Source organism: Vombatus ursinus, unplaced genomic scaffold (genome assembly GCF_900497805.2).
Source record: "Vombatus ursinus unplaced genomic scaffold, bare-nosed wombat genome assembly UNPS02003292.1, whole genome shotgun sequence".
NCBI lineage: Eukaryota > Metazoa > Chordata > Mammalia > Diprotodontia > Vombatidae > Vombatus > Vombatus ursinus.
The window spans coordinates 12212564-12236436 of NW_020943070.1; the positions used below are offsets into that span (position 1 = coordinate 12212564).

Sequence of the window (23873 nt, forward strand, 5' to 3'; positions counted from 1 at the left end):
TTCTTTCTTTCTTTCTTTCTTTCTTTCTTTCTTTCTTTCTTTCTTTCCTCGGCGGTGGGGTTAAGTGACTTGCCCAGGGTCACACAGCTAGTGAATGTTATGTGTCTAAGGTCGGATTTGAACTCAGGTCCTCCTGACTCCAGGGCCAGTGCTCTATCCACTGCACCACCTAGCTGCCCCGTGCCACTAATTTCTAATCATATTCTGGGTGTATTTGTTTTTAAATGGTGGCAATACATTTCTTGGTATCCTCTTACTACAGGATTGAATGGCTGGGTGGTGGACACGTTGTGTCTGTTAAGTGTCTCCCATTGTGGATTGACTGATCTTGAACTGCTCCAGCTTTTGGACATCCTGGGCTATAAGAATCATTACAAAGTCACCACCTCCCATTGGGCGGCCTTTCGCTTAGCTACTAAGCAGTGGATCCAGGAGAAGCCGAACGGCCGATTGCATTTCTGTCACCAGTCTCTGCGGCAAGCGGTGGAGCACAAGCTACTTGGTAAGGCGTGAATTTATGAGAAAGGTTGGTGGGTGGAGGGAGGGCAAGATAATAGAGGAGGAGAAAGCTTTTAGCTGTAGTTTGTCTAGCATAACCAAACATGCTAAGTGATGATGATAAAGAGAAATGTTTTTCCTTCGCTGGCATCAGCAGCAGCTCTGTGGACAGTATAGGGTTTCAGTGAGCTCATTAATTATGTTTAGGAAAACACAGTGTTAATAGAAACAGCCACGCAGGTGACGCTTAGTTCTTCATCTTTAGACGCTTCCTCTTTCTGGGGTAGCCAATTCAGACTCTAAAAGTTTAAATTAGACCTTTCCCGAGACCTGAGACTATACAACGTTTATGATGATAGTAGCGATTTCTTTGTCTTTGCTAATTTCCCCTTTTCCCACCCTAGATTGTCAGTGTTTCTTATTTTAAAGGTGGGACTGAGAAAAGGGAATGGATGCCCTCTGAGTGGGATGGCAGGCGTGACCCAGGCGTGGGATGAGGTACCACAGGTTCCTCACCCCTGCTAGCCCAAGCCCATCTCCCGTTCAACCTAGCATTGCTTTATTCCTCACAAATCAGAAGGTGATAGACATTTGCTCTAGGTTGGGGTCAGCTCTCTCTGCAGCATGGTTTCAGTGACATTATGGCTGGGTTGGTTTTTGTGAAACGGTCTTGATCAGAGTAATCTTGTTAAGAGTTTGACTGAAATAAACAATAGTGCAAGTCTGGGAAGGGGAAAGCCATTGACCAACTTTCTGGTCATAAAGGCTCCCTCACTTCTGGCCCAAGGACTTAAAGGGCTTCTAAGCCATAGCCATTCTGTGGATTTTTCCCTTAACGTACTACTTAAAAAAGACCAAAACAAACTTTAAACTTTATTTTTTATTATAAATTTAGCAATTATCAACAAACACCAATACTTTGGTATGCAAAAGACAAAAAAAGAATTGTATATAAAACCATGAACTTCTATTCAATTACTTGTTTTTAAAAATTGAATATTAAATTAAATATGGCAATAAGAAAATTGCTTTATTTGTGTTCCACATACTTTTTATATTAAACATATTATGTTCTTTTTGGGGGAAAAAAAGGGTTTTGGAGAGTATGTTTTGACAAGAGGACATGCTTATAATTTTTGGTCTAATCAGGCTTTGTTTTAGCCCCTTCATTTCTACCCCTCTCCTTTGAAATGGATAATTCTCTTACTTGACATCCTCAATTTCTAATCTAAGGTGCTATGCAGAACTGAGGCTGTATTATCTGCAGTGACCTTCTTGGCCTCTGCATTGTAGGTTGAACTCAGGAATGCCCACACCTTCCTTTCCCCTCTATTCCTGTGGGTGAAACTAAACATCACCTTCTTTGATGTTTCCTGCCTGAGGTGTGTGTGTGTGTGTGTGTGTGTGTGTGTGTGTGTGTGTGTGTGGTGGAGGTGGTGGAATGTATGAGGGTATGGATGGTAGAAACATGTAATAAGAAAGGAACTTGAATTCTCCTCCTATGAGGGAAGTCATGTGTTTCATGATGGTAACTGGTCACTATCTGTCAAAGAAAGGTGCTAGGGTAGGGATGGAGGTGGGCAGAGGGGAAACAAGGGACCTGAGACACTCTGGAAAGGTTGGAACCTTCCAGTTGTGCCCTGTGGTAAAAAGTGAAGAATACAGGGAGGATGCCATCTTAGGGCTGTTGGTCTCCCTTGAAAGATTTCTGTCTGCTTGGTACCAACCACGATTAAACCTGCCAAAATTCAGCCAAAGATTAACCACAGATCAAACCAAAATTTTAGAGCCCTCAAATCTTAGAATTCAAGAGCCTGAAGAAACTTTGGAGATTGTCTAGTCCAGTCTCACTTTATGGAGGAAGAAACTGAGGCCCAGAGAAGGACAATGGCTTGTCTAAGGTCACCTCGTTTAGTCCAATCTCATTTTTTATGGAGGAAGAAACTGAGACCCAGAGAAGGACAATGGCTTGTCCAAGATCACCTGGCTAAATAGTGACAGAGTGAGCACAAGGACTCATAGTCCAGGGCTCTTTGCATGATGCCAGTTGCCTCATAGGAATACTGGGGCAGTGACCACTTGTGCTGACCTCTCTGCCTTGCTGTTGGGATTCTAGTCAGGTCTGCCTTTTCTAGGCATGGCTGGAATTCCCTTTCTCCCACCCCTAATCACTCTCATCTTGAGAGCTAGAGGCAGTCCTCATCCTTGACTGGATGGACCCGGAAGCTGAACTGAACTGAAGGAACTCTGGGGAGCCGAGTGCATTGTGAGAAAGAGGGAACTAGAGAGTTGTGACCCTATTTTCTTCCCTCTCCCTATTTGCCGTTAAGCCTGGCTGTTAGACCAAGAATGTAAGTACAGTATAGTCATGATTCATTCCTATAATTTAGGTTGTGTGCTGTTGGCAAATATGAACCTATTCATACCCTTCATGTCATTCCCAGTTTACATCCTGGGAGCCAAACCAGAATTTGCAAGTCTTCTTCCATATCCTCTCCAAGCCTATTTCCCTCAGAAATAACCTTTGTTGTGCAAATGCGAGCGAGGACCTGGGGTGGAGGGGGTCCTGATTAAATGGTCTTTCTGCCCACTTGCTACTAGGGACCATATTTCTCTCAAACAGGTATGAGCTCTGGATAATATTTCAGTAACAAATCTGAATTACTGCTGGAACAAGTTTCCCTAGGCTTATGGCGTCATTCATAAGTGATTGCTGTTCACAGCCCCCAGATGGGATGTTCATATTCTAGATTTCTATAAAACCTATGAAACATCTCCATTGTTTTCATGTGACCATTTCCAGCTGTTATTATCCATCAGTGTCTTTTCTAGGGAATGCTACATGTAAATATTGTAACTTTGTCTTTATTTAGTCTTTCTCTTGACTTTGAAGTTGCCACACCATGGTAACTTGGCCTTTGTGAGACTCAGAGAATGGAAGATTGTTACTTCTGAAGTGGCAGATTTTAATGGCCACCAGAGGCCACGTGCTTTCAGTAGAGACTTAATTTTATACGTGATTGCTAGATGTTCAGATAGATTCATTGATCAGGGACTAGTCTCCTTTGTTTGGTGTCTTAGATGCCTCTGGCTCTCCGTCTGGTGAATTCTATCAAGCCCTTGTCAGAGTCATGTTTTTAAATGCATCAAATAAAATACATTAGGATTAAAAAGGAAAACAAATTATATTCAAGTACATTGATCAAAATATTTTTTTAAAAGTTAATGGAAACCAGGTTGTGAACTCTTGACCCAGATGAAAAATAGTTGCTGTTGGAGGGAATGTTTATATTCTACCCAGTCGATAGCCCCAGGGATAATTAATGGGGCTCCTTCTTCCCGGATCCAGACTAACTTATATGAGCCTTTCTGGTTCCATCTACTTGACTTTCCCGGCCTCCCTGGTCCTAAACTAAATTTGCAGGTCCTGTCTTTCACGTGGTAGGCTTTAGGTAGATTGGACACAACTGAGAAGAATGGGAAAGTGGTTAACCTGTGACTGGTTTTGAACTAGGTATAATCACGCCTGTCAGAGAAAGCAGTCCATATTCCTTTCAGAACCCCGTGAATTGCAAGAAAACAAATTTACATCGGATCTTGACTCAGTTCTTCCAGGGACAAAGCAGCTTTTGGAGAGCGTATGCAGAGTTGCCGTGGAATCTGAAAATGAGTGGCAACTGGGAGGAACTATGTAATTTTCTCACAAATCCCAAGTAAGTGTCGCCATGTTCATGTGATTCTGCTTTGTGGAAGGCCTCAAGGCTTTGTTTTTGTCTTGTGCTGGGGTTGGGGCGGGGGAGATGCTGGGCACACTTGCTATGAAGGCAGGGAGGGGATTCTTTTCGTCAGTTTGTACAACATCCCATACCATTCCCTGCCATCTGTAAGAGCAAGATACCACTGGCCATCACACATTCCCCTCTCTGCCTCGGAGAGTTGGAAACCAGTCTGGAAAGACCAGAAGAAAAGGGGATGCAACCAGAGCCCATACTTGGAGAAGGAAGGTGGACTTCCTTTTGCCAGTGTTTCAGTTTGTCCAGTGGGGCCAATTCAGTACATACTTTTATATAAATCAGGAATCTTACATTTCGGTGACTTTCCAGGAATTTTTTTTTCTTTCCGACATACTCTCTGATTCCTGAAATTTTGCCCAATTTTAGTAAGAGTTTAATCAAGCATTTTTTTGTTTTATTTTCTTTTTATTTTGAACTTAACTATTAAAAGTCTTAAAAAGAGAAACTGACATTTGTTTAGGGTATAGGAAGGAGCACTCATCTAATTTCTAGAAAACTGTTGGCTACTCAGCAAAGAGAAGCATCTGTTGCTTTTTATAAAGGATTTTCAATGTAGCAGCACCTGCTAGCAAACCATCTTTAGAGCAGATTTCTGTAAAGGACACTTTCCCATAGAAAAAATAATAAAATTGGAGGGGTTGTGTTTCCTTCCAAGGACTTAACATCAAGGATGAATCATAGCTTTGACCTGTAATATGTCATAAAAGCAAAGACTGAATAATTACAAACTTCTCTAACTATAATATTGGCGTTTATTATAGCACTTCATGTTTTGAAAAGCGCTTTATAAATATGACCTTGTTTTATCTTCACAACAACCCTGGGAAGTATTATTATTTCCATTTTACAGATAAGGAAACTGAGGCTGAAGGCTAGTAAATGGCTTGCCCAGGTTCACACATCTACTAAGTATCTGAAGCTGGATTTGACCTGAGGTCCTTCCTAACTCCAAGTCCAGTGTTCTTCTCTATTGTACTACCTAGGGGCCAGCCTTGGGAGCAGGGAGACCTAAGTTCAAGTACTGCTTTTGACACATACTGGCTTGGTGACCCTGGCCCCATCACTTAGCCTTTGAGAGCTATGGGCAATTGTCTAAGAGAAGATTTGAACCTGGTAGATTGGTAGATGGAGTTACTTCTACCAGCTAAAACTGAAATCATAGGTTCACTCTCTATCTTTATCACAAAGGTAACAATATAACAAAAATGCAACTCTGCAGTATTTAGAAACCTGACCCAAAACCAATATGGTAGCTCTAATAAGTATTAAGCGGTATATTGGAAATAATTTTGCTTGCCTTCTTAGATTTTAGAAGGGCTTTTGGGGGTTAACTTAGTTGGCACAAAGCTCTCTTTCCAAAAGAGGCACTCAAGAAAATTCAGATCCAAGGTGTCTTCTTTTCTCTGTAGTTGTCCCTGTAGTCAGCAAGGCTCTTCAGAATATTATTCCTTTCATTTTGTAACTCTTTTGTAGTCAGGGTTTAATGCATGGTGGTGGTGGTTGATGGGGCTTTTCCTATTGAAAGCCATGTTAAAAAAGTGAGTATTCTCCTTTGCCTTCCTCTGTTGCCTTCTCCTATCTTCTCAGTTCATTCAAAGTTCTAACTTCAGTCTCTGAGTACTGGGCCACCAGGAAAGGTTAGGAAGTCTTGACTTAGAGAGGAATCTGAACACTTCATATTTGATTGGAATGTTGGGGCAGGGAGGGGCTTGGGTGAGGGAACCCCAACCACCAAACCATTAGCAGGGACTTTGTGAAGTGGATCTGCCAGACATTTCTCTCAGAACTGCCCAAAGCTGACCTGAGACAGTACTTGACAGTACCATACACACATCTGTTAACCCCAAATGGGGTCAAGGGCCGCCATGACTAATTGACTAAACAGCAAAAAAAACAACTCAGGTTGTTGAAGAGATAAAAGTCTCTGAGTGCTCAAAGACGGTCATTGGTGGGACTCAGAGAAAGGGATGGGGACTTACTCATTCTTGCAAGGTTTTTAAAAATAATGCACAGCCCATTTAAAAGAGTGCCCCTTTCAAAAAGGGGGGAGAATCCGTGTTTACTCCTTTGGGCTGAGGACTAACTACTGCTCGTGTCTAGTACTTTAGGAGATTCATCAATTCTGTTCACAATCCTATTTAAGGTTTGTTATTATTCAGAGGGGCTAACATAAAAAAGCTTGAGCTTTGGTGGTTTCCTTTGGGCAAAAGGTAGAACGTGAAATTAAAGAATAAGGACAAGACTAATCCTGTGAGTTTTTGGTGTAGAGAACTCCCAAGTAAGGAAAGTCCTCCTACCAATGCAGGTTACCACCTTCTCTGTCGCTTAGACAACACTAATTCTTTTTTTTGCTAATAATCACTATAAGCTGTAATCAAAGTAGATATGTTTATTTAAATGAATTATCATCTTTGGAGAAAGATATAAATTGAAACATAAACTAGTGATTTGTGAAGTTTACTTCCTTGTTATAGATTTTAGGCAAGTCAACAACAAGCTTTTATTACGTACCTTCTAGGTGATAGGCACTGTGCTAGGCACTGGAGATACAAGGAAAAGCAAAAATAGCCTTTGCCCTCAAGGAGCTTACAGTCTAAGGAGGAAGCAACATGCAAACAAATCTGCTTTCCAGGCTATAGTTGTGACATTTTAAAAACTCAGTGGATTTATCCCTTTTGTCCATGGACAGTCCTCTGTGTTTAGATCTGTAAGAGTGGTTGTATTTTCTATCTTAGGGTAAAATTAAAAAAAAAAAAGAAAAGGTCTGAATCCTTATCTGTTTTTCCTATCAATCCATTCTTTAGGGGCCAATTCACATTCAGACCTGGCTACTCAACCTGGCTAGATACAAATCATTACCTAAAGGTTATGATGGGTACCATGTTCAACTTGAGAACCTAAATCATGTTGACTCAGGAAAATATAAATTGGGTAAGGTCTTATTTCATAAGTAACTTAAGAATAACTTCTTTCAAATACCAGCTTATGTACTATTTTCTTAATGTGTTGTTTTAACAGAACCCTGACCATAATATCCCAAACCACAAAGCCAACCTTCTGGATAAAGCTCCATCTTATCCATTATTGGAATGTGTTAGCAGAAGCTGGACGTGATACAACAGGGGCTTACCTAAATATGGTGAAAAAGATGATAACGTACAAGACGTACAAAATAAAAGAAAGGCATACATGGACAGGTATCACATGACTGACAATTTACGAATAAGATAATGTTAACAGTCAATAGCCTTTTTTTTTTTTTGCCTGTATGCACGTTGACTAAATGCCACATGGTATCTGAGGCAGGATTGGAGAATAAATCTTCCCTGACTCCAACTCCAACACTCTATTCACTGCACTACCTGAAAACCTGTATGACCAATGCCTCTCTCTAGTCTATAAGTATCTTTAAATTCCTGTGGGTAGGAAGGGGGAGACCAGGCGTGATTGACAGCTACCCTTTTTGTTGTTGTTGTTAAGTAGCATTTACTCTATTGCCTTAAATTTCTCCTACTTACTCATGTACCCCACCCACTCAGAGTATTTGCCAAAATCTGTGACCTGCCCCTCTAAACAATACCTGGATACTGTGATGATGCCATGAACTCATGGATAGGGGTGCTTCCTCACAGTACATCCTCGTCTTTTCATCCTTTGTGAGTCTTATCTGTGTCCTCCCGTGGAGGATCTACCCAGAGATCTTTCTTTAGGTCTTTCATGGAGTAGTCTTCAGGCTGTCTGTTATTCCGTCTTTGCTTCCTTGCTATGTAACTAGGCCACTTCCTTTTCTTTTTTTATTTAAGGTTTCGGAAGAACTTATTTCTTGGGCAGGAGTATTAAGACCCTGTCTGCGACTGAAGGGAACAGTAGGTCATGCTGGCTAGCCATGATGATGAAGATGGAGCGCATAAAAGGGATGGGCGCCCCATGGTTGGCGATGATGAGGAAGTGAGGATGGGGTTTGTGATGGCGATAGGTAGAAGATAGGCAAGGGATGGGCATAAAGATAATGATGATGCAAATGGTGGGGATGTGCCATCCAGTACCTTCAGGATCCAAAGGGGTTGTCATCCCAGGTGGACACTTACTGTCCAAGGATAGAAGTGACATAGGGTGACAGGGGTCTGTGGGTGGGCTGGGGCATGAAGGGGGCTGGGCTGGTCACCCTGTGGGGAGGCAGGCGAACATGGCTGGGATGCATAGGAGTTCAGGGTCCTGGGCTCAAGTGGAGGCTGTTACCAACAGAGGGCAATGTCTGTCAATGAGACCCAGGTAGTGCTGCTGAAGTTCTACCAAGTGTGGCAGGTTCTCCAACTTGGTGTAGGCATCAAACTTGTATAACTCCTGCATCTAGGTTACCATGCTGAGGTCATGGTAGCTGCAGAGGTGCTGATGGCTATCTCCAGGGGCAAAAGGAGAGGAATCAGATTATGAGTGATGGTCAAGTGTCTTAGGAAAATGGTGTTGGCAGTTGTGGGAAAGACCAGTTGGGCAGGGGAGAGATTGAAGGCAGGAAGACTTATGAAATCACCGTAACAGTCAAGGAAAAAGGCATCTAGAGCCTGAGCTAGGGGGATGGCAGTGAGAGTGGAGAGAAGGGCGTAGAGACAAGACTCCGCGTCACGATCTTCCTCGTCAACTTGGTCTTCAGTGTTACAAAAAATTCACTGTTCTTAACTTTGAATTCAAGCAGATCTTCTTCATTAGCATCCATTGAACATGAAATCCATGTCTTAAAGCCTTCAACTACAACTCATATTGGCTTAACCCAATGGCAAAACATTGCACCATTAGATTCCATGGTTATGCTGATCCCCAAGAGCCACTCAGCAGTTACCCACTTTCACCATGAGATGGCAGGCCAGTGCCTCTAAAGAATGCCATCTCTTCAGCCACTGATCAAGGAAGGACTGTCTATGAATTTGAAGATGACCAGTGTATTTCAAGTTTAATTCCTAGAAAGAAAAAAAAAACAGCACTTATTTCTTCTGCATAAATATAGTACTTCCAAAGTGAACCTTAATGAGAATTCCACAAACAACATGAGAACTCAGTGCAGTCCATCAGTCTTTACCTTCTGAGGCCAAGGGACTGTGGGAGTGGTGGAGATAACAAAGACCATCTCTTCTTACTCAGAGCATCCAAGTTAGCTGGGGAGATGAGATGTGCTTACTGCGTAAGCAGCTGGGGAGCCCACAGCCTTGGTATCTGCATCTTCACCTTATTCTGACAAATTCTGCTGGAGCCCTGTTCCACCTCAGAGTTATTTGTCTTCCTTTTTTTTTAAATGGCAGGTGGACTTTGGCAGTTGCAGCAATGGTCTGTCATCCTCAGAGGCATTTTTCAAGGCCTGTTGGGATCCTTATTTATACAAAGGTTCTGCATTGATCAAGCAAGGAGTTCTATCCTGTATAATCCTTGGTCCAGACACCAAGCAAGAGCTTTGGCACTCAGAGCTGGGGGAAGTTGCTGCAGGAAGTATGGTGTAAAGAGCCAGGCACAGGGCTCTGAGGCTGATAGCAGTTATAAGCCTGCAGCAAGGTTTCCTAGCATCTGTTGTGAATGACTGACGGACTCATCTCCCATTATTTTGGGAGGATGGAAAGCTTTATTAGGAGTGAGACCAGTGTTCCCCTGGAGATAAGTAGTGGTATGAGATGATGGGTGGAAGCCAGTCATTTGGAAGTGGGTTAGCTTCATTTTCTGAGATCTTTGTGATGAACCCTCGGATTAGGTGGCTCTTGTCTATGCCCTTGAGGCCAGTGGTGATGGGGGGCAATACTACAAGGATGGAGGCTAGGATGGGTGACTGGAGAGGGGAGATACTAACCCCAATTGTGAAGGGAACTTTCTTATCCCCTAATCTATGTTCAGTATTTTGTTGTTGTTCAGTCGTGTCTGACTCTGACCCCATATGGGGTTTTCTTGGCAAAGATACTGGAATGGTTTGCCTTTTTCTTCTCCAGTGGATTAAGGCAAACAGAGGTTAGGTGACTTGCCCAAGGTCATGCAGCTAGTGAGTGTCTGAGGCCAGATTTGAACTCAGGTCTTCCTGACTTCAAGCCCGTACTCTATCCATTGAGCCATCTATCTGCCTTAGCCTATCTCTTCTTCCTTTAGTCCACATGATCACTGAGCCTGAATGTTAGCTCTATTAATTCACAGGTTTGTGGGGGCCAAACGTCCTGTTAACAGATCCTTTCAACCTACCCCTAAATATTTCTGTTAATGCCATCTACTCCCAACCCTTAAAGCTGAGAGCAGTCCAAATTCACTGGTGCTGACTGTTATTGTTAAGCTGTTACTGACCATCGGGCTTGTCTCATTTCTAATATAGAGACAGCTTAATTGTTTTCTGATATGGAGATTCAAATGTAACTAAGAACTTGGCTGAAATTGTTGGTCTTCTCCTAGTTTTCCTGTAATAAAAAGACCCTGTATCTTATCTCATGCACAAGACTATTTAAGCACAAGTTCACAGTGGCCAGAAAGAAAGGCCTTCTTCATTTCCACTGCCCTTTAAAGGTAGATGAGGAGATCCTGGTGGGCTCAGACTGAGGCACTGGGACAGGAGGAGGTAAGAGCCTGGGCTTGTACCAACCCCTGGACAGTGGGGCATGGTGGAATGGTGTCAATACCACTACAGCGTTGGGGCCTCTGGGAACCTCTAGTCTAGAGAAATTCCTTAAGACCTTTATTAACAAAGAGGAGGAGAGAAATGGGGAGATAGCCAGAGAAGATAGAAGAGGGAAGAGGAGCCTTCCTCCCTCCCTCCCTTCCTTCCTCCCTCCCTTCCTCCCTTCCTTCCTTCTTTCCTTCCTTCCTTCCTCCCTCCCTCCCTTCCTCCCTCCCTCCCTTCCTCCCTCCCTCCCTTCCTTCCTTCTTTCCTTCCTTTTTCTTTCTTTAGGATGGAGGAAAATTGAGAGCATTTTTTTTGCAGGAAGATGGGAAGGAGAGAGTGGAGAGATTTTGGATTATGGGCAGGATACAAATATCTGTCAAATCATGGAAAGTGCCCCAAGGCTGGACCCAGGTGCTTAAATATTTAAATGAATCCATGATCTTGTCAGAGTGACTGTTTCCTCTGTCTTATCTTGGGGGACTTGTCTATGTCCTCTCATCAGTTCACCACAGCAAGTCCACACAACATGCTGGGGAGGTGAGGGGTGTGCTTTTTTCACTTCCTTCCAGCATCATCATGATACCAGTGGAGTCAGGGGGCTATTGCCAGTTGTCTTGACCCTGTCTTGCCACTGGACTCTGATGACTCTGGAGGAGAGAGTGAGGCTGATGGCTTTACACAGCCCTGCCTCACTTAAATCCAGTTCACTTGCAAGTTAAGACATCACCCTTCTGATATCATTGGTCCTCTTTGAGAATGAAGGACAAAAAACAACAACCAGGGGAGTATGGAGGATCTCTCCTGCTTATGCACGTGACCAGCCTATATTCTTTTTTTAATTTATTAAATATTTTTAATTAATTTATTTTTAGTTTTGAACAATCACTTACATAAGCTTTTGAGTTTTAGATTTTCTTTCCCTGCCTTCCCAAGACGGCGTGTAATCTGATATATAGCTCATATTCTTTAAGAAGCAGTGACTACAATGTCATTGCTGGGACTTTCTAAAAAAAAAAATGTCCCTATAGAGGGGAAGTAGGCTCAGTGTGCACTTTCAGATAGGTAGCCTATGGCTGAATCTGACTTACACTGCTATCACAGGCCTGCCTGACGCGGCCACTGCAGTGATGAGCATGAGACCAGCTCAATGCTCTGTAACCTGGAGACGCATGGATGAGGCGGGAGACAGCAAGGTGGCAGAAGCTCCGTTTATTGAGTGCAGTTAGCTGACTTTTATGGCCCTAGTGATGCATGTTCAAAGCGTGATCCCCCTGTGATAGCCAATCATCAGGTCTGCTGGAGCTCGTGTCAGGACTCATCTCCCATTGAGAGGAGAGCCGAACCAACCGTGGGAGCTGCATGTCAGCAAAGGAGAGGTCCTGGGAGACTTCCTTATTTTTGCCACGCAACTATGTTGTGACCCTCAGCTTCTACTGATAGAAGCTAGAACTCCCATGGGAAAGTTCCCTCAACAGAGCTCTCATGAGACCGTGAGACATTCACCCTAACAAATCCCCCTTTTTGTTTTAAAGAAGGTGTCGTTGTGGGTGTGTGTCCTTCAGCACTTGTAGCTGAGACATAACATTTTTGAACGTGGAGATCATTACTTTCAAGAGGCATCCGGCTATAACAGGCAAGCAGCACAAAAGTAAGCACACTACAACAATCAGTATAATCCAATACTCAAATGACCCCCACCAATTGGAGGCATCATCAAACCAATGTATGATTTTCTCTGCTGTTTTGTCAGGATCCAAGTCCTGTTCAGAAGCCTTTTTGATTTCAGAGGCTAAGCTGTATAGAGTTTGTTTTTTGTCCTCCTCTCCCTCCTCCTCCCCCTCCTCCCCCTCCTCCGCCCCACCCCCCCCCCCCCCCCCCCCCCCCCCCCCCCCCCCCTCCTCCCCCTCCTCCCCCTCCTCCTCCTCCACCTCCTCCAATTCATTCAGAATAGACTCCTTAGGAACCTGGACACGTCTTTAAAGAAAACTTCATAACTGAGATCCAAAATTGTTTTTTAATCTTTCGAGAGTAGACTCAAGTTTTCGAAGAGAGCTAAACATAATTGCGATTCAACTATGACCCCAGGATCTGAGATTGAAACATGTTTGGAAGTTTAGAGACTGATGCTCTGTCTCTGCTAACATATCTTCTCCCTCCATTTTGAAGTTGAGGAAATTGAAGTACAGAGAGATTAAGGGTGAAGTGATTTACCCAGGGTCATACAACCAGCAAGAGCTTGATGAAGGATTTCAATCCAGTTCCCCCAACTCCAATTCTAGTGCTCTGTCAGTTATGCTATGTTGCCTTTCTAAATAAAGGAAATGACATGGCTGGGTAGTAATGCCATTTTTTTTTAATTTGGAAGGAAAAATGTAAGACATATAATTGTAGAATAGTGGAACCAATGAGAAAAAGTTTCCTTCTGTGGCTCTGAAGACATCATCATATATGAGTATGTGTATGTGCATATGCATGTGTATGTATATATATAGATAGAGATAGGTATAGTAATATAAATATACACATACATTTACCTGTATAATGTACATAAACCCATGTACATATAAACATACATACTATACTTATATTAATATATGTTTTGTTTGTATGCCTATGTTTTTATGTCTATAAATATATTGAGATCTCACCATCTTCCTGGCCTTATGATATGCACAGTTGTTTTTATGTATTTCATGACTGCAGAAAGGATGGAGTTTTTTTTTCCTTACCTCCTTTCCATAAGGTTGTCTTCCTATTACCTCTGGTGCCATCCAATATGGAGTCCCAATAAATGAGGTCCTCCTTGGGAGCTTTTTGGAAAGCTGGGCACAATAGCCAAAATCGGCTAACTTTATCTGGAAACAATAGATGCACCAATATGACCCCTTAACCATGTTTCCTGCCATTCCATATAGACATGAATGAAGTAAGCCACAAAATTAAAAATTCAATGAGTTGTCATATTCTCTACATTAGCAGATAAGATTTGCAGTACTTTAGGAGATATCTTCCTCTCCCCCTGTGATGCCTAGAACAGTATATATCAATACAGATCTGATTTTGTTTTGAACTGTCTTGCTCATGAGGCACTCAATAGATGCTTGTTGATTCATCGTACCATGATGGCTTCTTCCTCAATAAGTAACTGTTGTGTTTGTTCTGGATTTCTCAGAGCAGAGTCATAAATAAGTAAGGTGTTAGAGAAGAGGGAAAGAAGTTGCAATGTAGTGATACAATAAGATTCAGAGCCAGAAGCCACCTTGGAGATCGTCTAGGCCAAGTCGAGTATTTTACGCATGAGCAAACTGAGGTATCATGACAGAAATGAGTTATCTAAGCTTACAAAATGAATTAGTAACAGCTAGGATTGCAAGTTCAGCTACATGACTATGAATGCAATAATTTCTCCTACCCCAGGAGAGAAGAAAAGAGAGCTTTGCAAAGGAAATCTCTAGTTGGGGCATAAAACCAGCTTTTTTGGCCAAAGGAGTAGGAATGGTGAGGAATCATCCAGGTGTGAGAGGTCCCAACTGCTTTTCAGTACTGCATGATTTTGGCAAGTTTCTTAACTCTAGGAATCTGCTTTGGAACATGTAAAAAGGGCTGAGTGTGTAAAGAGGGGAAGAAGGACTAAGCTGGACTAGAGTATCTTTGAAGTTTCTCTGAGCTCTTCAGTGATTCTGTGAGATTTCTTCTGTGTCCTCTCACTACAGCTCTTCATGAATGAGTGGGGATAGTCAGTTGTTATATGTTTTCTTATTTGTATATATGTTGGACTAGATGGTATGGGAGATGTCTTTAGAATTTGAGATTCTGTGATTCTAAAACCCTTCCTTGTATGGTCACTAAAGATAGCTGTCCTGGGCTTCAGGCTTTCAGATATGGAAAATAAGTATGTAGAAAAGAAAGCAATGATCTCACAGGGTCACCATGGCTTCGTGTTGATCAGTTTATGCTCACATTCATGAGAGATTAACATCATTTTCAATCCTGATGTGCTTGCTTAGTAGATTATAGGTTAGAGGAATCCAATTGGCCTCCATTTTAGTAAAACTTTTGACAAATTATCTTGATATCTTCATGGACAAGATGGACTCATACAGACTAGATCAAAGTATGTTTACTTGGAGTTACAAATTTTTGAAAGATTAACTTTGAATTTCGTACTTTTCAGGGGATAAAGAAAGAAATAAAAAAAAATTAAAAGATATTCAGTCCCCAAGTACCTTAGAAGTCTACTGAAATAGAAAATCTTTGGTAAAACTGAGACAATGGCAACTATTATGTGAGGAGTTTAAATAAAACCATACTCATCCCAATCACTCTATTTTATTTCTTTACTTTCATACTTTTCTTTGGAGCTATAATCTGTCATCTTATTACATGGAAAAGTAACCATACAGTCAATAAGCATCGATAAAGCAGCTATTATGGGACAGGGACTATGCACAGAGGTAGGGATATGAAGAAAGACAAAAGTCTCTTGTCTTCAGTAGCTCACAGTCTACTGGTGGGGACAATTATGTATAAAAAGGATACATATATACGTACATATACATAAATGATAACACATTTTTATCTGTCTGTACATACATATATACATGTATATATATACACACACATATATTTGCGTATTATAAGTTGGAGAAAATAACAGAGGGAAGGCATTAGCATTAAGAAGGATTGGGAAAGACTTCTTCTAGTAGGTGGAGTTTTAGTTGGCAATTGAAGGGAGCCAAGAAAGCCAGGAGGTAGAGATGAGGAGGGGAAGAATTCCAGCCAGTAATAATACCCAGAGTCTAAGATGGAGTGTCTTGTGGCAGGAAAGGCAAGGAGGCCAGGGTTACTGGATGGCAGAGAACCTAGTTAGGGAAGAAAACTGGAGTGAGCCATATCACTAACTTTCCTTTTATATGAAATGGGGATAAGAACAGCTGGGCTTGCTCCATCTATTTCACAGGGCTTTGAAAGGCATAAAGCGTGGCATCAAGAAAACATGAAAAATGTTAAGAACATTTTTTTCAGTAAATTTATACAAACAGCTTGGAGTTATGAAAAAATAAAAAAACGGTGCAACAATGCAAAAAAAATTACTTCAAAAAAATCATTTTTTTTTTCTTTTTGACTAAGCAAGACCTGGCTGGAAGGGCATCTGAAGGCTACTCAATGAACACAGTGTTCCTAGTTTTCTAGATTCACCTCGACTCTCTGAATCATTTCTGAAAGAAGTCTGATCTAATACAAGATATCCGGACAATTATGACTATACTACCTTTGGGGGGGAAAAAAGTAATGTCTAAGAAAGATTTTTTTTTTCCATTTATCACTGGTGTCATGGTCCTCAATGGCAAGGAGACTGGTCAAGTAGGCTATCTTGGTCAAATTTCATTTTACATTCATTCTGCTAATCCAAATTTCCTTTCAGTATTCAGCTTTGCTTTTCTACCTTCACTTTTCTGTAGTAATCTTCTGACGTGTAAAGCAGCTGATGCATTGAAGGAATATATGAAATGGCTGCCTTGACTACTTGTCCAAGCAGGTAGCCTCTATGGAAATGCCAACAATAGCTGGGTTTCAATCCCTTGGAGAGCCCAGCCAGACAATGGCTCAAATAGGTGATACCTTCAATTAAATTTGGAATAGAAGCACAAGAGATATTTTCATTCAGAAGAGTAGAGGATAACTAAGTGTCTTTAGGGTTAAAGCAGTAAGGGGAAAATGAAGTTTCTACACTGCCTGAGTTTCTGTAGTCACTGTTCAAGCAAAGAAATGCAATTGAGATTTTGGCTCAAGCTTAAGGTGTGATGGCTTAGAGGACATTTTCAGTTTTATGATCATAGCTCGTGATGTCCTTCCTTACAATGCATGTGCCAAGGGGAGGCGGCAGAGACACAAAGTTGAGAAGTTCAGAGTCTAGAGGAAGAAATATCTCTAGGAAAGCTGTCCTCAGAGGCTGATGTCCACAGCTGATGATCAGATTTGAGTGTGTGCTTTTACCAATGGCAAGGAAAATCATAATATCTTACCCTGCCATCACTTTTGAGGAGAATGGAGCCACGCATAGACATTTCACTGGCAAGAGTCACAAAACCGTTCTCTAAAATTATAGAACCTAGTGTTACGCTGCTCCATATTTAAGGTTTATACAGCAAATACTGTGTGTCCTTGTGCCCATATCCTAAATTTAGACTTTAGGTCTAGAGATCATCTGGCTCATCCCCTTTCCTTCTGACAGATAAGGTATGCCTTATGATGCAGCCAAAAGTAGTCTAAAAACTTGTAGACGAGACCTAGGATGGAATCCCAATGTTTATATTTACCAATTCTGTGACCAAATCTTTCTGACCTTCAGTTTCCTGAAATGTGGCCATAAACGTGCCCTTAATGAGAAACAACTTGATATAGTGGTTAGAGCCTTGGACTTAGAGTCAGAAAACGCTAATTCAAATCTGATCTCATGTAATTATTAGCTGTGCAACATTGGGCAAGTCACAGTGCTCTCTACCTCTACCTTACAAGGTAGGCAAGTGGTGTTTGATGCAGAGGAATGATAAGTGGCAAAAGGTTAACTAGAGATGGTCATTTGACCAATGTCACAAATGGTGCTAAATCTCAACCTCTCACAGAACCCACCTTGACAGAATAAAGTGCTGCTTCCTCAAGCCAGTGGTGATTGGGACAAGAAACTAGAAAAGCTGGAATTCCTTGGGGTTTAGTTCTTTCTATTCAGGCTGGGTCTCCTCACACAGACCTCTTTGATGGCAGTCATTCAAAATTATCAACCAAAACATTTCTTATGTGTCAAGAAATAATGCTAGGTTCTGTGGATAAAATGGCAGAATTAAAATACCTTGATTTATCCTCAAAGAGCTGACATGCCAACCATTCACACTTGTTGAATCAGTCTATATGGAAAGAAATCATCTTCGTTGTGGCCCACCATATTATAAGTTTACCCAATGCTCTCATGGAAAACTTTGGGTTGCTTTTGCTTCTTCTAGGACATCTATTGTCACAGAGAATGAAAGGTAATACTCGAACAATTGTTTCCTTTAACTTCAGCTTACAGAATGCTTTTCACATGTATCGACTGTGTTTGTTTTTTGATCAGCACAACAGTTGTGGTGTAAATAAGACCAAAGAATATCATTTCTGCACTAGGGTCATTTTATCCTTTTATAATTTATGGCACTTAGGTTCTGGGTTTCACTGCTGCTTAATGATTGTTCAACTCTTCCTTTAGTAACCCCCTATTTCATTCCCCACAGTTACTGCTCAAACCCTCAAACGCTCAGCCATAACCACATTCTGATGCTCACAGATTAGAGAATTCCTACTTAGGAATGGGGTTGGGAACCTGTTGCCTTCTAGGTCCTTAAGCGCAACCATTTGACTGAATCCAAAATTTACAGAGCAAAACCTTGCATTTTCATTAATACATTTTCGTTCAACTTTTGTATTTTTGTTTTATTTTTTAAAATGAACGTATTTAAAAATGGCAAAGAACAAAATAAGTTTCAATGAAATGATCCTCCCAGGTTGACTGCCCCCATTAGAACATTAGTAAGCCATCAGGGCTAAATTGAAGGCTGCTACACTCACTGTTCAGTTCCAACTCTCCCCGCTCCCCTACCCCCACAACTGGTGCCACTACCACGTGAGGCTGGTTGTTGAAAGTTTATGGGGGTTGAGTACGGAGTTTGTTATCAGCTTTAGACTGAGGTGTACTGTGTTTGTGACTGAAATGGAATGTGCAGCAGAATACCCACAGCTTTGGCAACATGCCCGAAAAATGCTTTCTTGCTTTTCAACCACTTCTTGCTGGGAATGTACATTCTCCTACCTAACCCAAATCAAGATGCCCTGAAGGTCACAAATGACCGATACCCATTTGGAGCATCAACTGAAACTGTGGACCTCCATGCTGCAACTAAATATTCAAATGCTTTCCAACAAAAAGCAGACACAACAAAGTCATGAAAAGGTGAGTTCACTTTAAAATTAACATGGAGTTTTTGTATTTTTGAAATGAAGTACATAGGACTTATATTTTTATAAAATAATCCACATTTTGAAGTATCTATTTGAAGTTTCTTGAATGTAGCCTTATTTGATTACACCTAAATACTATTGCGGCCTTTTAACACGAAAAGTTCCCCACCACTGACTGAGGAGGGTGAGGCCAGCTCCACTTCCCTCAGTCCTCAACCTCTGTCAGTGTTATCACCCATCTTCTCTCTTCCCAGAACTATCCTTACTCTGAATCCTCCAGATCCCACATCCCAACCTGCCTGCCAGATATCTCCACTTGTCTACTGATGAACACATCAAACACAACATGTAGAAAACCAAACATTATCTTTTGCCCTAAACAATTCAAACCAGTCTCCCATGGTCAAAACTTGGTTTTTGGACTCTTCCCTCTCATTCACCTCTCATGTCGAGTCCCTAAGTGCTACAGATTTCACCTCTGAAACATCTCACATTTGTCTCTTCCTCTCCCTTCGCACTGCCCACATCCTACTACAGACCTTTCTCACCACCATCGTGGACTATAGTAAATAGCCTCCCAACAGATTTTTCAACCTCTTCTAACTCCCCACTGCAAGCCCTCTGTCAAACCAATCTTCTTGATTGCTCTGGTCATAGCTCTTCTGCTCAAATACGTTCAGGGGTTACCTGCTTCCTACTAGTTAAAGTTCAGTTTCCTTTGCCTGGCATTCAAGACCCTTCATAAAATGAGGCCACCTTCTGCTCCTTCCTCCCACATGCTCTATGTACAACTAAACCGGACTACTCTATGCTCCTGAACAAAACCTGCTTCCTTAAATTGCTTCTGTGTCTTTGTAATACTCATCTCTTTGCCTAGTGTCCTCTTCAACCTTGTACTGCTCAGAATAGCTAAGTTATTCACAGCTCATCATCTTACAATATTGCTGTTTCTTTGTACATAGTACATTTGACTTTGCATCAGCCCACGCAAATCTTTCCATGTGTTTTCTGACAGCATCCTGCTCTTCATTTCTTATCCTACAATAGCATTCCATCATAATCACATACCACAACTTGTTCAGCCATTGCCCAATTGATGGGCTTCTCTTCAATTTATCATTTTTACCCCCCAAAAAGAGCCGCTATAAATATTTTTGTACCTATAGCTCCTTTCCTTTTTTGTTTTTTACCTCTTTTGGGATACATTCCTAGTAGTGGTATTGCTAGGTCAAAGGGTATGCAAGGTTTTATAGCCCTTTGGGCAGAGTTCCAAATGGCTCTACACAATGGTTGAATCAGTTCACAACTCCAGTAACAGTGCATTCAAGTCTCATTTTTCCCACATCCCACATTATCAGGCTAACAATGGTCCTGGTCCATATAGATGACCCCAAGATAACTGCCTCAGTGGTCTCCAGGACTCCAGGTTCTTACGTGTTAACAAGTATGCCACTTATCTAGCTGAGAAACTTAATTTGGGTTTACCAAAGGGGCAGAAAATGGCTTTCTCCTAATGGCCACAAGACACAATTACTAACAGTCTTGTTCTAGAAGGTACCTTTGTTTCTAAACCTAAGTAGGCATCCTGCCCACTCCAGGGTAACTTAGGGGACAAGAAATCAAAGGCACTTGTGAATCTTGAAGCAAGAGGACCACAAGTAATGTAGAAATGAGTAACTAGCCTATTCTCTGATGACAATCTGTAAAAAACAGGATGGAGTTCAGGGGATAGAAATGAGACAACACTTGGCCACTTCACTGGAGCTCATCGATTTGGGCTGAAGGTGTCTTCAGTCTCTAAGCAACTCTCTAAGACTACTCCTTGTAGATAAGGTACCAGACTACATTGGAAGGAGTTTCCTCACCTGGGACTTCCCTCTGACTTTAGGTCCATTCTCTATCTCTAAGAGTCATCTGTGCTCATCAAAGACAAAGTCATGACAAACTAATATCATTTCATAATAATAGGATGCTAGATCAAAGAATACCTATAGATACACGGTGCCTTAATTTCATCAAGGCATTCGATATAGGGTAGAAAAGGTGGAACTATCTTCACCTATTTTGGGGCTATATATCTGTGCAGAGCTGTAGAGTTGTTGCAAAGTATCTGTAAATTTATAAATAAACAAATACATCTTCTATAGACTGAATGAATCATATACATATATTACTATCTTTAAAATATATGTGGATGTTATTATGATTAATAAATACAGGCCCACTTAAAAGAATTACTGAATTCATAGTTGATTTTTTTTGAAGCAGCTAGGTGGTTTAGTGGATAGAGCACAGGAAGAGATGAAATTTCAGACACTTAATAGCAGTGTGATGAGTGGATAAGTCACAACCTCTTTCAGCCTCAGTTTTCTCACATGTAAAATACAGGAAATAATAGCACCTACTTTACCTGGTTGTCATAAGGATCAAATGAGATAATATATGTAAAGTGCTTTGCAAACTCAAAAGCTGCATATAAATATTAGTTTTTATTGTTATTTTCTCAGCCAACTGCAAATATGACATAGAGGCCCATAAATTTTTAATGTAAAAAGAGGTCCTTTCTTCTAAAAAGTTTTGGGAAAACATAACTAAATAATAGTAAAGTCAGGTGAATTTGGAACTAGTTGAATGACCAGAACCAAATCATGGAAGGGGGTTTACAGTATACAGCAAGGGGAACCTGTGCCTGGTACTGTTCTGTCCAACATTTTTTACCACTGATTGAATATATTCATCAGTAGCATTCCTATCAAAATTTGAGATAACATAAAACAGGAAAGAATGGTGATGGCAAAATCAGAATTCCAAAAGACCTTGATAGGTTAGAATATTCAACTGAATCTAATAAGAGGGAATTTAATAGAAATAAATGTAAAGTACTGCATTTGGGTTCAAAAAAGTCAACTCCCAAAGGATGGTGGTGACTCCGTTAGACAATAGTTCGTGTGAGAGAGACCCATTAGCTTTTGTGGACAACTTCAATATCGGTTAATGTTATGGTATAGCAGCCAAAAAAAATTTTTTTTAAAGATTTAACTGTCATCATGATAATAGTTGTCATTCATATAGTATTTTAAAGTTTACAAAGCATATTACATATGTTAATTCATTTGTACTCTACCACAGCATTTTGAGTTGACTATTACAGGGATTATTATCTGCATTTTACAGAAAAGGACACTGAAAGTCAGAAAGTTTAAGTGACTTGTCCATAGATATGCAGGTAGCAAATATTAGAGTCAAGATTTCAACATAGATTACTCTTAATTCCAAATATAGTATATATTTCACTATATCAAGCTGAATCTCAGTGTCAAGAATAAAGTGATACTTCCCCTGTCCTTTGCCCTCATCAGACTACATCTGGAGGGTTGTGTTCAAATCTAGTCAACACATTTTAGGGAAGACCTTAATGAAGATCTGTGATTTCATTGCTTTAGACCAAAGGTGTCAAACACGTAGATATGGTGCATGTAGTCCACTATACTCCCATATAGGCCTAGACCTGATTAAAATGTAGTTGGAAAGTATTTAACAAAACAAATAAAATAAAATGCAACATAAATAATGTTAATTTGTGGTTTTCTAAGTAAAAATGCAGCCCATAAAGATCTGTTTGTATTTTAGTTTGACACCACTGATTTAAGCAATGTTCTGTGAATAAACTATCTCTGTTAAGTAAGATCAGCATCTGCTCTGGATCTTACAACCTGGGGCTCTGAGACATGGAGTAACTTACTGAAGTTCACATAGCCAAAGTATATCAGAGACAGAATTTGAACTTGGGTCTTTCCTGACTCCAGAGATGGTCCTCTATTTATTACACTATGCTGTATCTCTACCAATTCTTGCTCTACTTATCTGTTCTAATGCTTCTGCCAAAAGGAGTGGAAGCACCTTGGGCAGTCTCTAGTTTCCAATTCACCTGTATTCTCCCACCTCCACATTCCACTATTCTCTGTCGTTATCCTAAAACATATTCCTCTGGCTTACATGGACCCTTCTAGGGTAATTTGTTTCTACACTCATATATATCCCCTTCTTCACTATGTCAGTCATTAATACCTCCCACTGACCTTTGAGGGTGATCATTTGTGCTTAACACACGTTAACCTGACCTAATAACTTGAAAAGGCTAAGCAAGATTACAACGACCAAGCATACGGCCACGGATAGTGGTCTAAATGTTCTTTGAAAGGCATAGGGTCTGTCTGTAACTTTACACTGTTAGATGTCTTATGTCTTCACCAAACTTGATCACCAATATGTTAGCCTCTTTTTCATTACCCAGTAGATTTCTCATGTTATCTTCAAACTCTCATTGCTAGATTCATTCCCAATTAATTCAGCCTTCTTTGTGTCCTTCCAAGAGCCCTGTAAAGACAATCCCACTCCTATCTCAGGAATAGAAGATATATCTATTCTATTACTCCCTTTCCCACACATTGCGACCCAGTCAAACAGGCCTTCTTGCTCTTACTCAAACCCAACACCCCACCTTCCATCTGTGTGTCTTTGCAGTGGTCATCCCTCGTGCTTGTAATGCTCTACCTCCTTAGCTCTATCTCATAGAATCGCTTATTTCCTTCAAGATTTAGTTCAAGGACTATCTTCTATATGAACTCATTCCTAATTCCCCCAACTGATAGTGCCCTCCACCCCTAAACTACCCTGCATTTATTTTGTATTTATTCGGTGTAAACTTGTGTGAGAGACAAACAGACAAAAACAGAGACAGAGAGACAGAGATGGAGAGAGATAGGAACAGAGACAGAGCATGGTGTAGTGGTTAGAGAATTAGTCTTAGGGTCCAGATGATCTGGATTCAGGTCCTACCCCTAATACATACAGACTGTGTGATCCTAAGCAATTCCCTTGGCTTCTCAAAAGTCTAAGTAGCCCAATCAACCAATAGATCCATCAAACTTATCAAACAAAATAGATCAAACTTATTAAGTGCTAGG

General features: G+C 41.0%; 1 protein-coding gene across 1 annotated transcript in view; it reads left to right on the forward strand.

Annotated features, from left to right (window-relative positions):
- The window catches only part of LOC114050387 (tetratricopeptide repeat protein 41-like), an 8132-nt gene extending 504 nt beyond the window's left edge, over nt 1–7628 (forward strand). Inside the window, exons 2-4 of the mRNA XM_027872016.1 lie at nt 119–502; nt 4013–4211; nt 7311–7628. Of these exons, the coding sequence (XP_027727817.1) occupies nt 119–502; nt 4013–4211; nt 7311–7500 (773 nt within the window). The 3' untranslated portion in view covers nt 7501–7628. The remainder of the gene's footprint in view (nt 1–118; nt 503–4012; nt 4212–7310) is intronic.
- Nucleotides 7629–23873: the final 16245 nt, after the last annotated feature.